The sequence below is a fragment of the Priapulus caudatus genome, unplaced genomic scaffold, assembly GCF_000485595.1.
Source record: "Priapulus caudatus unplaced genomic scaffold, Priapulus_caudatus-5.0.1 Scaffold383, whole genome shotgun sequence".
In the NCBI taxonomy this organism is placed as follows: Eukaryota; Metazoa; Priapulida; class Priapulimorpha; order Priapulimorphida; family Priapulidae; genus Priapulus; species Priapulus caudatus.
The window spans coordinates 144,536-155,751 of NW_014577444.1; the positions used below are offsets into that span (position 1 = coordinate 144,536).

The 11,216-nt window shown below is 48.6% G+C and overlaps 2 protein-coding genes and 1 long non-coding RNA gene across 5 annotated transcripts in view; 1 reads left to right on the forward strand and 2 right to left on the reverse strand.

Annotated features, from left to right (window-relative positions):
- LOC106809770 (voltage-dependent calcium channel type A subunit alpha-1-like) overlaps positions 1 to 3,312 on the forward strand; it is a 59,675-nt gene extending 56,363 nt beyond the window's left edge. The window contains exons 24-26 of the mRNA XM_014812970.1: positions 1,441 to 1,557; positions 1,870 to 2,146; positions 2,441 to 3,312. Coding sequence (XP_014668456.1) covers positions 1,441 to 1,557; positions 1,870 to 2,146; positions 2,441 to 3,312 — 1,266 coding nt within the window. The remainder of the gene's footprint in view (positions 1 to 1,440; positions 1,558 to 1,869; positions 2,147 to 2,440) is intronic.
- Positions 3,313 to 3,324: 12 nt separating this feature from the next.
- Positions 3,325 to 11,216, reverse strand: part of LOC106809774 (proto-oncogene vav-like) — a 56,190-nt gene continuing 48,298 nt past the window's right edge. For both annotated transcript variants that reach the window (XM_014812980.1, XM_014812979.1), the window contains one exon: positions 3,325 to 7,122. In XM_014812980.1, coding sequence (XP_014668466.1) covers positions 6,959 to 7,122 — 164 coding nt within the window. In that variant the 3' untranslated portion in view covers positions 3,325 to 6,958. The remainder of the gene's footprint in view (positions 7,123 to 11,216) is intronic.
- LOC106809777 lies at positions 8,722 to 11,033 on the reverse strand. 2 transcript variants are annotated; one of them, XR_001393904.1, is made up of 4 exons: positions 10,947 to 11,033; positions 10,273 to 10,415; positions 9,309 to 9,388; positions 8,722 to 8,866 (listed from the first exon to the last, which is right to left on the reverse strand). It is a non-coding gene; the product is annotated as an uncharacterized LOC106809777 (long non-coding RNA). The 2 variants fall into 2 exon arrangements; XR_001393905.1 differs by having other exon boundaries at positions 9,309 to 9,426.

Below are 11,216 nucleotides of genomic sequence, written 5' to 3' on the forward strand. Positions count from 1 at the left end.
GGGGAGGCGAGATGGGGGAGGCGAGATGGGGGAGGCGAGATGGGGGAGGCTAGATGGGGGAGGCTAGATGGGGGAGGCGAGATGGGGGAGGCGAGATGGGGGAGGAGAGATGGGGGAGGCTAGATGGAGGAGGCTAGATGGGGGAGGCTAGATGGGGGAGGAGAGATGGGGGAGGCGAGAGAAGCTCTGATTGCGAGAGCAAGCCCCAGAAGCTCGCGCGCGGGCTGTGTGAGAGAGAGGGCCTCATCGCGCCGCCGTGAGAGAGAGCCACAACGCGCCGCCGTTAGAGAGAGCCTCAACACACCGCCGTGCGGGAGGAACTCGGCTAGCAAGAAAAATGCCCGAACTTTTGGACAACTATTTTTGAGTCACCCTGGGGATTAGTATGCGCGGTGTAACACAAAGTCACCCATGAAAACAGAGCGCACGTCGATCTACTCGGCATAATCGGACACAATGCAAGCCACCAAGAGATTTCTGTACGAATTTTGCGTATTACACAAGTCTAATCTGGATTGAACCAAAATTCTAAACTAACTCCATGTTCCTTCCCTCAAAAATCTTCTGGGAAATGAACAAGAAGAAGACGAAGACGAAGAAGAAGAAGAAGAAGAAGAAGAAGAAGAAACAGGAATGGTTCATCCTCAAGCTCTGTACCCTCCTACTAACCTCCTCTCTCTCTCTCTCTCTCTCTCTCTCTCTCTCTCTCTCTCTCTCTCTCCTTCTCTCTGTCTGTCTAACTTCCTTGGTTATTGGGGTGAACCTCCCCGTTTTGCATCGTGGCGAATATTGTATCGGGCCTGTATCTGCATCGTGCCACCACGGATATTTTTTTCCATGCCGACGTTTTTAGGACTACCCGTCTTTGTCAAGCACTGATGATAGTCGTTATCGTTCTCGGCGTGTTTCACCGAATATAGATACTTCGGTATACCCACTAGCTAACTACGTTTGCAACACCGTATCATTGTATTCGATTGTGCGTACGTCGTATATTCATGTTGACTAACCAAGCGCTTATTACACGTGAACCTCGTCACAGTCCGCTTTCCGCTGTTAGTATGTTGTACTCGTACCCTGGCTGTCGTTGTTATTGTTGTTGTTTTTCTTGTTAATAATTTGTTAAGCAAGCGATTGGAAATTTTAGTAGTATTTCATGGGGCACGTTTGCATAGTGCATACGTGACATCATGTCTGCGTCAAGTGTACGAATACGGTCAGTCATTAGACGGCGATCACAATTATTCACGGCAAGAAAAACGCATAATATTCATTATACATAACGTGCATAGACGTACATGTTTAAAGAAGTAAGCGCAGTAAGTAATACGTTAACGTATACATAGTGTCTAATTAAATCTGTGCGGGCACCGGCCCGGTGTTAGCTGTCAGTTTCAGCGTCTGTGTTGGCTGTCGCACTCACTGGTGAATCTTCTGCAGGGTATAGAGATGACTGACGTGCAGCGCGGCGGGGACAACCCAACTGTCACCACGGCGCTCCTGTCCGCCGTCTCCGACCTACACGCGGCCTCTGGACCTAAGCTCACCATTCCAAATGTACGCAGCGCCGTTAGCCCGACATGTTTATGCCGCTCATTCAGCCGTAGCCTCATTCAGACCGTCTTTTGGTCTTTTACACGTACAATCAAACTTTCAATATGTGTAATGGACGTTATTAATTTTACGCATACTAAATAATTATGACACCACCCACACAATTTATTGTACAACAACCATACCATATTTTCCCTGAGTTGATTTGCAAACTTAGTAACGGTCAGAGGCTAAACGATCAGAGGCGAACGATCATCTCCTTACCAACATACCATTAACACTGCGACTGCCATGCCTCTCTTTCACACATCACAGGCTTCAGGCGGCTTACGGCCCCCTGATCATCAGACGGTGCAGCGCACGCACTCGGACACGAGCGCGATGTCGCCACCGTCGACGCCGTTCGTGCGCCGCAGCCTGCGCTCGCCGTGCCCCTCGCGATCCGTCTCACCGCATCCCGGCAGCTGGCGCAACCGTAGCCTGTCACGGTCGCCGTCGCCGCGTCGACCGACGGGTCTGTCGACGGCTGTCTTCAATCTTATCGATACGGCACACGACATCGCCAAGCAGGATCGGCTGCAGAAACTGAAAGGTAGGGTTAGGGTTAGGGTTAGGGTTAGGGCTAGGTTTAGGGTTAGGGTTAGGGTTAGGGTTAGAGGTAAAGTTAGGGTTAGGGTTAGGGCTAGGGTTAGAGGTAAGGTTAGGGGTGGGGTTAGGGTTAGAGCTATGGTTAGGTGCTCGTTGTCCGTGCGTGGCGAGAGAAAAATACCGGGTGCCTCCGTTTATGTGGGCGTAATTGCGAAGATAAAAATCAGTCGTGGTGTTTGGTGTGTGTGCTGTGGTTGTTGCTTCTCACCGCTCGCCCCTTCTCGCGCGCCCTCTTCAGGCAAGAAGAACAAGGATGAGGACCTGTTTGGCATCAACTCTCCCGAGTTGCAGCGAGGACGCAGCCGCATCCGTCGACCGCGCGTCGGCGCCAAGTCGCCCGCCGTCGTGGCGCCACCATCGCCGATGCCGCCCGCTGCACCACCGCCGCAGCAGCAGCACGCAGCGCCGCCGCTGCCGCCGCCAAACTTCAAGACGACGGTGTTGAACCAGCGGTCGCGCAGTCCGAGTCCCGTGCTGACTCCGTCGAGCAACGAGTATTACGGCACGGCGCAGCTCGACCTGCGCTCGCGCAGCCCCAGCCCGGCCACCGACGCCGAGCACGGCTCGCTGCGGCGACCGCCGCGCCGCCTGCCGCCGACGCCCAACAAGCCGTCGACGCTCAACCTGCAGCTGCGACGCGCCGACCGCACCGTGCAGCTGCCACACGTCGCGCAGTCGCCGACGCTGCCGGCGCCCGACCCGCAGTCGCCCGACAGCATCAACTTCCCGCGCCTGAGCGCGTCGCCGACGCGCGCTCGCGCCCAAGCACAGCAGCAGCAGCAACAGCAGCTCGCGCCGACGCAGTTCCGCGGGATCGCGGGCCACACGCCGTCGCCGGGCACGAGTCCGTGGCCGTCGCCCGGCATCAGTCCGTCGGGCAATCAACAGGTGCTAAACAATGTCGTCGGCGCGGCGCGGTCGCCGCGCGAACGCACCGGCATGCCGTACATCGACAACGGCTTCCGGTTTGGCGACGCCGGCCGCGCCGCGCCGCGCCAGCCGAACGGGTTCAAGCCGCGACAGCAGCGCCACAAGGAGGCGCCGCGGCTACGGACGTCGGCCGCTGGGCCCGAGCACGGCAGTGACTCGGAGGACGACGATTGGTGCTGACGGCGGCGGCGCGGCGCTTAGGAAATTCTCTGTGAGATGCGTGTCGATGTTCGTCGTTGTGCCAGTCATTCGGGGGAAAGTTCCTTCGACAGGCGCGCATGCGCGCGATGGCCGACATGCAGGAAGGATCGGCGATGAGGAAGCATCGCCTCGGCTATCGTCGTAAGGCGCTACCCGTCGGTTTACAGATCTTATACGCTTGTCATCGAAAGATACGCGGTTTTTCTCGTGGCGATCAGTAAACAATGCTAAGAGCAAACCGAAAATCCCTATGTTGGTCTTGGTCGGGTGTGCCGTAACATCGAAGTAACCGGAGATAACAGTTCGGTAGACGATGATATCGTTCATCTAGGCGTGTGTAACGTCGTCATATGAGCTGTGACCAAGTTATGTGTACTTAGAGCCGTATTCAGCTTGCCCGTGGCATAGTCTTATTGGGTGTGACATGATCCCGTGGGCATGAATTTGGATTCGTGAGTTGTCTAAGAGTACTGTGGGCAGCTCTGTGTTGGCGTGATAGCTGCTCTGTGTGGGGCGTGATAGCTGCTCTGCGGGTGTCTACGTGTGCTCTAGAGGCAGTTGTTTCTCAGAACTCGTTGCAGACGATATCTGGGCCGCGATAGGAGTTCTGGGAGCGGTGCTCCTCGGGCGCAACAGTACTTATTCTCGGGTCGTTGTGTGGGTCACGTAGACGGTGGGATGAGCGTGTGACGGTGAGGACACTGATGTATCTCAACATGCACCGTTTGTCTCGACGGCGTGTTTGAATTTCATAACGAAACCGAAAGGGCTTGTGTGGTTTAGCAGTGAATTGTGTGTGTGTGTGTGTGTGTGTGTGTGTGTGTGTGTGCGTGTTGTGTGTGTGTGTGCGTGCGTGCGTGCGTGCGTGCGTGCCCGTGTGCGTGCGTGTTTTGAACATCCACACCTAAATAAAACTATTCCATGTTATTAGATTCGAACTTTGAAGGCCAAAGCGTGCTAGAGTTCACAGATCCGCTGATTCCAGGCTACGAACCATGATGGAGTAATGCTATAAACTTGTACATAGTAAACACTGGCTAATTCATTACGAATTCGCAATGTAGGTGGTGGTATACTCTTCCAATGACCAATGAATTAATTAATTAATGTGCACGATTTTTCCAATCGGTTTAACCATATCCGTGTTTAATTAATTTTGTTCCCATATTTCCATGCATGGAAAAACACCAACCGCAACTTGTATTGATTGATCCACCTTAGGCAGGTTTCTGACATTTTTAATGAAAAACACATAAACCCTAAAACTGTAGGTTTATTTCTCCAAACTAGTTTCTAGATATTTTAGATAATATATAAACGTGACTCGTAGAGAAACTAAAAGGTTAATGAAAATACTTGTGTAATCTATCTATATACTCTTCTTCTCTTCAAACTATTGCCTTCGAAACTGTGCCCCTTGTCACATCTATACGTGACATGTTTTAACTGTGATACTTGATATGTGTTGATACTTTATTGAGTATGTATAGTAAGTATTAATTAGACATTGAGGTGTTCAGACGCTTTCGAATACGTCGATGCAATTCCTAATTTAATCGCTTGTCAGGTTTGTTCGTTTCTTTTTCTACAAATTATAAATACGTAGTTTAAACTTCGCGGCTATTCGTGTACTTGTGGAGCTAGTGAAGATGGGCGCGTAGCGGAATGCCACACGTCATTCGTGCACACGTAGCATCGGACAAGAAATCTGAGAAAAAATCTCCGGAGTCGTTATCGATAGATTGACTCGTCGTTGACGCGCTACGTGGTCGCACGCGTGTAGTCGCGCGAACTATATTGGTTCTCGGCTGTGAGTATCGAGAAAATTGAATATCTTTTCGAATGGATTTGGTTGTCTAAGAACGCGTGACTGCGTCGCCATTCTCGCATATTGTAATGTAATATTGGTTTAGATCCAACGGCCGTGACCGGCACAGGGAAACCCTGCCTTGATACAAACCGAGATGCTATATACGACAGCATAGAATGCGATAGGAGTCGGTGGCGCTCCCTAGTTGTAGATGAAACTCGCTACGGTCGGTAGGCCCTTATTGGAGTCGCATAATTTCCATCGCGTGTCTTCAGCGCCCGTAAACTGAGATTATTGTAGATGAGCGAAGCGTACAAGGGGTCGACAACGACCACTCCTCGGAGTTTTTCTACGTGTACACACGACGACATATATAGATATATTCGTCGACGCAGTTTTACTGCTGTCCGTACAGAGCGATTCCATGCCGTAAGCGATGTCAGTCAGCCGAGGTTGGTGCCGACGCAAGCGCCCTCTGTTGCTATCTGTACGAGACATTCACTTACCGGTACATGTCCACCTTCGGTGTTGTTTAGCAGGTGATGCCACCGATGTGCTAGCTCTAACCGAGTGTAGTTGTCGTTGCCGCTACGGGGTAGGAACGATACGAACAAGGATACGTTACGTAGTTGGGAAACGACAGCGAATGTTCGCAGCATTGCATGTTATAAGCTGTAGTCCGTGATGCAATAGAAGTAAACGCTTGCCGGAAAGATAAATGTCCTTACTTTACCACGCTACCTCAAATCAAAACTTGAGTCACCGTAATTTGGCCAGTCCAAACTCAAACAAACCAAAAACACAAATACCCGGCCACGGCCATATAAGTAGCGGTGGTGCTTAACGGAAACCAGATTGCCTGCCATGTCGCCAAGATTTACTGCCGTTTCCCAGCACTGTGGGTCGTAAAGAGACTATAGAGAGGGACAGCGAATGGCTGGCTACGAGGGTAGAGCTCAGTACGTGCCTGCATGTCGGCGTGCTATGGCGCTGCTGATGCGTGATACCTTTACGTACCGTGTCTGTCGTCTACCGCAAACGCTTGCATGTTATCGCTCGCGATTTCCCGTCGATTTATGGTGAATTTACATTTCCCAAATCAACCCCTTGAATGCTTTTTGTACACTCTTGTCAAATGCTGCACTGCGCGCAAGGCCGTGAAAGCACGCTCGCCGAACGGGTACCATTCCACGGCGTCTCGATCTTCACAGAATGGACGGTGCAGTCTAAAGTGCACACAAGCTCGCGTTTTGGTACGAGGTAGTGTAGGGTTCTGGCATGTAGAATAGGCATGTTAGCTGAGAACTTTTATCATATATATAATTAAATATATAGGGGGGAAGTTAAATACTTCCATTTGAATGAATCGGGTTATTTAGTTGTGATCGCGCTCTCTGTATATACGAAGTTCCTTCACGCTTGTACGCAAATGCCGATTATAGCAGCAGCAGCAGCAGCAACAGCAGCAGCAGTAGTAGTAGTAGTAGTCCGCCTTGCCCTATAACCCGGCCGGTGTTAATATCAACCGTCAATTAACTGAACAAAAATTTGAACGGCCGACGTTTCAGCCAGTCAGAACAGTCGCGCACTAATTTATCGGGTTATTGACTAGTTAATCTATTACAAATTACTTCCATCTAACAGTGCGTCGAGTGCTTCGTCTGCTTCGTCGTCGGGCAGCCGTAGTCGCACTCTCCCCAGCCAGCCCACAAGCCTGCGTTCATCAATCTCACCAAATAATTATCAGTCACAATCTTACTCACTATAGATACCGGGAGCGCTACCGTGGAGGCGCGGGAGTGTAGTCTCTCCCCCTTACATGCGTATACAGCTGTGAGTGTTGTGTGGCGTGTGACAGGTCGCTACAGGTCGCGTGTTGGTGTGTGTACCAGGGTCAACGCGATCGGTTCGAACACAGATACACCGTGGCATCATACTAAATGTCACTATCCGTACCCTGCGACGCGTGTCGCGCTCTCCTGCTGGTCGTAGGCCGACGAGGACCCGCGACGCGAAGCAGGGTGGTGGTCTCTCTCTCTCTCTCTCTTTCTATCTATATCTCTTTTTTCTTCCCTTTTCCTGTAAATATTTTGTTACCTCGTCCAAAAGTATAATGTTCTGTTCTACCGACGTGTGTAAACGTAAACGTGAACCGTTGAATGTTAATATTTGTAATCCACTATTTTTTGTCATTTGCAATAAAAGATATCGATACGTGATAGCAGAGATAATGCTCGTTTATTCATGCCTGTGAGTTTTGTGGCGCTGTGACAAGCTAATATCAATAACCAAAGCCATCCATAGAACACACTTTACTAGTTATCATAGCTCACACCTGTACATTTATCTACGTTCGCAAAATCGCATTAAAAGCCAATCTCGCATTTCAACTACATATGCTCAGCCCGTTTTTTTGCCAGTTGAGTGACCTCAGCCATCAGATACACTGCTTTCGTTCTACACATAGATTTCCTTATAAGGGAAATAATTGTTATTACCCAAAATTTTCATGGAAAACGAACAATTATACTAGCGGCTTCACCGGCATGAGAGAATCTCAAAAAACAAGTCGGAAATCGATAAATGAAAAATCTACGAACCGCTTTCTCTCCACTTGCTTTTAGTTGGAATTGAAAGTTCATGTAGAATAATGCTTAAGAGGGAAATTTTAGCGCCAATTTCTGCGAAAATTATAAAGCTACTTTAAAAACTACGCCTGACGTGATACAGTAACACAATTCCATATTTACAATGCTTTAATAAGACACACGAATTCATTTGTTGTATTTACATAATTATGTATCCTAAAAAGGGGTAGATGCACAACATGCTAATTTTCTCATTTAAAAATAATATTTCGATAAGAATCTTTTATGCAACAGAAATCCTTCCCGACTATATTATTCATCATAAAAAATGGGAAAACAAGTAAAAGTCGTTTCTAGTTCGAATAATTATTAATACGATTATATTTGTCAAAATTTAAACTTTAAAACATTTTAAAATGCGATGTAAATGCAGCGTCTATTTCATACGTCGGCGCCTGTTTCGCAGCAAGCTGCAGCAGAAACCTCACCACTTTAATTACTTCATACACATTAAATAACAGGCTCAGCCACATCGGACACACATGACATGATATACGAAGAACAGCGAAACGTACGAACTTGATTATGTAACATTGAGGTCTCCCACATCGCTGGCAACGGCCATCACTAGGCAACAGAATTTAGCTCATAGAACATCGTATCTCGCTAGCGAAGCCTCTAGTCTATGAGGGGGCGAGCACTACATGTGACGCCTGTATGATTGCATTCCTGGTGCTGCCATCTCGTGGTGCACAGCGTACCGTGTGCATCATGCCCGCCGCTCAACATTACTGCAGTGGCTGCTACTACTACTGCGCCTCCTCCTATTGCTGTTCCTGCTCCTGATGCTGCTGCTGCAGCTGCTATTGTTGCTGCTACTGCTGCTTCTTCTTCTTCTTCTGCTGCTGCTGCTGCTGTTGCTCCTCCGCCTCCTCCTCCTGCTGCTGATGTTGTTGATGCTGCTGCTCTTCTTCTTCTTCCTCTTCTTCTTCTTATTCATTCGCTGCTTCTGCTGCTGCTGGTTCTACTGGTGATGATGTTGCTGCTGCTGCTGCTGCTGTTCTGTGCCATTCCTCGTCGGTTGATTGTCCATTCACCCGAGCTCAGTCACGTACGTAAGAGGGAAATATCCGACCTGCAAAACAATACGCAATGTCGTATGTTTTCCTGGTTCAACTGCACGGCCTGAAAACAACATTTTTCGTCAGTGGGGACGCTGAGGAAAATTTATATGTGCCGTGTATCACCCACGTTATACATTCCACCCTCGTTATATGTCTTAGATATTACTACGTTACCTCTAGTGATTACATACAGAGCGCTACTGTAGCCTAGTGACATACATGCCATAGCCAATGATCTAGGTTATTGTAATAAACACATAAGATATGCACAAGTTGGAATATTGCACTAGCATGTTGCGACAAAGTGCTTGTTATGTCATAATTATAATATATTTATAAGTGCAGAATGTGAATGTGAGCAAGTGCGTGTGAAACACAAACACATGTGACCAAATGCTGTGACAGACCAATGTACTGTGACAAAGTGCTGTGATGGACCCTCACGTGTTTTACCATGCCAGATCTCCTGTGATGAACGCGCCTACATGTATCACCTAGGATGCCTGTGTCGCAGTACGTAACTGTGGATGCTCCTCAAGTTTCCCAACAGCATATCAAACACATTAGAACGCTGTAACGTTACGTGAAAGGTAACTAAAGCTAGAACGCAACAATCGATGCGTGCACATACACATGCACACCCGCACGCGGATGCCCATATACACGCCCACACAAATACACACAACCCGAACACACGTACACGCGCGCACGCGCAAGCACCCCAACACACACATGCACACACATACGCACGCACACACACGCGCAAAGATAGCTAACTCGTAAAACGGTGGTTGCAAATTAGATGTAATGCTCCAATGTAAAACAAGAATTGTATAAATGGCATCTAGATGAGCATGACCACTTGCTTAACTAGACAGAGGGCACTCAAAAAGAGTGCATACCTCCGCGAGCGTGTAACATGTATACATGTGTATAACAGCTGGCTCGCTGCTGGCTGCTGCTGACTGGACGCCCTAAGGCGAGCTGCTGCTGACTGGACGGCCTAAGGCGAGCTGGTGCTGAATCGATCGCGCCAACGCGTGTAACATGTATACATGTGTATAACAGCTGGCTCGCTGCTGGCTACACACACACACGAACACACACACGAACACACACACGAGAGCGATTACATAACCTCCCTTGCGTTGCGCGGAGGTAATAATTTATAACTGCTCTACTAGGACACACACTCACACGAACACGCACACGCCTCTCCACACACGCATCCACACGCATACAGGTAAGCACACACGCACGCACGCACGCACGTACATGCGTGCACGCGCACACGCATACACATACACACACGTTCAAGCGTGCACGCACGCACACACGAACACACACACACACACACACACACACACACACACACGCACGAACGCCCGCACGCGCATATACACATTCATGTACCCACCTCGCCTTGCAGCTCTCCCTTCCACCAGCCCCGGTTCTCTCCCTGTCTGTCCAATATCTTAATTAGATCACCCTTCTTGAAAGACAGCTGATTTGAGGAATTTCCATTAAAGGCATACTTTGTCATGCAGGAGGACGCGTCACCTGATAAAATGTGTCACATTGTCACTTACGAGGACACAATCGCCTGATGAAACAAGTCGCATTGTTACTAAGGAAGACAAAGACACACGAGGAAATGTGTCACACCGTCACTAAAATGGGCAAAATCACGTGATGAAGTAAGTCACATCAAAATCGTACACTATTGGCATCGATAATAAATCGTCACCGGCTATTGGCATGCACCATGACAGGTCAGTCACATGATTATTATATTCCGCACACTGTCAAGCAACAGGACAAGTGACGCGATAAAACGCCACACCCTAATTGATATACAACAGAACTGTCTGCTCAAGTTGCACAAATGCAGCGACGTACGTGTCAAAAAACCAAGACAAAATTTATTTAAATTATACGACATTATAAAAAGTTACTGTACTAAAACTATAACGTGCCAAATACCTCTCCACGTGCCTAGAAAATCTATTTCGGTAGAATGTAAACGATTTTATAGAGCGAATTGTGCAAAAAATGAGTTAAATATTAATAAATGGCGAAGTCGCACTGTACCTTTCGACGAAAACGGCAGTGTTAGCTTGATGTCGACGTTCGCAAATATCGAACACAAACTGTTTTTCGAGTAGAAGTCGATCAGCTCCTGCATGTACGAATAATAATCTTCTGTACTCTATAACTATATCTCTGTAACTATAATAATCTAAATTCTGCATATGCATGATGTGCGGGAGCCCGTATTTACGGTTACAAACGCAATACACACGCACGCACACACACACACACACGCAGACACACACACACACACACACACACACACACACA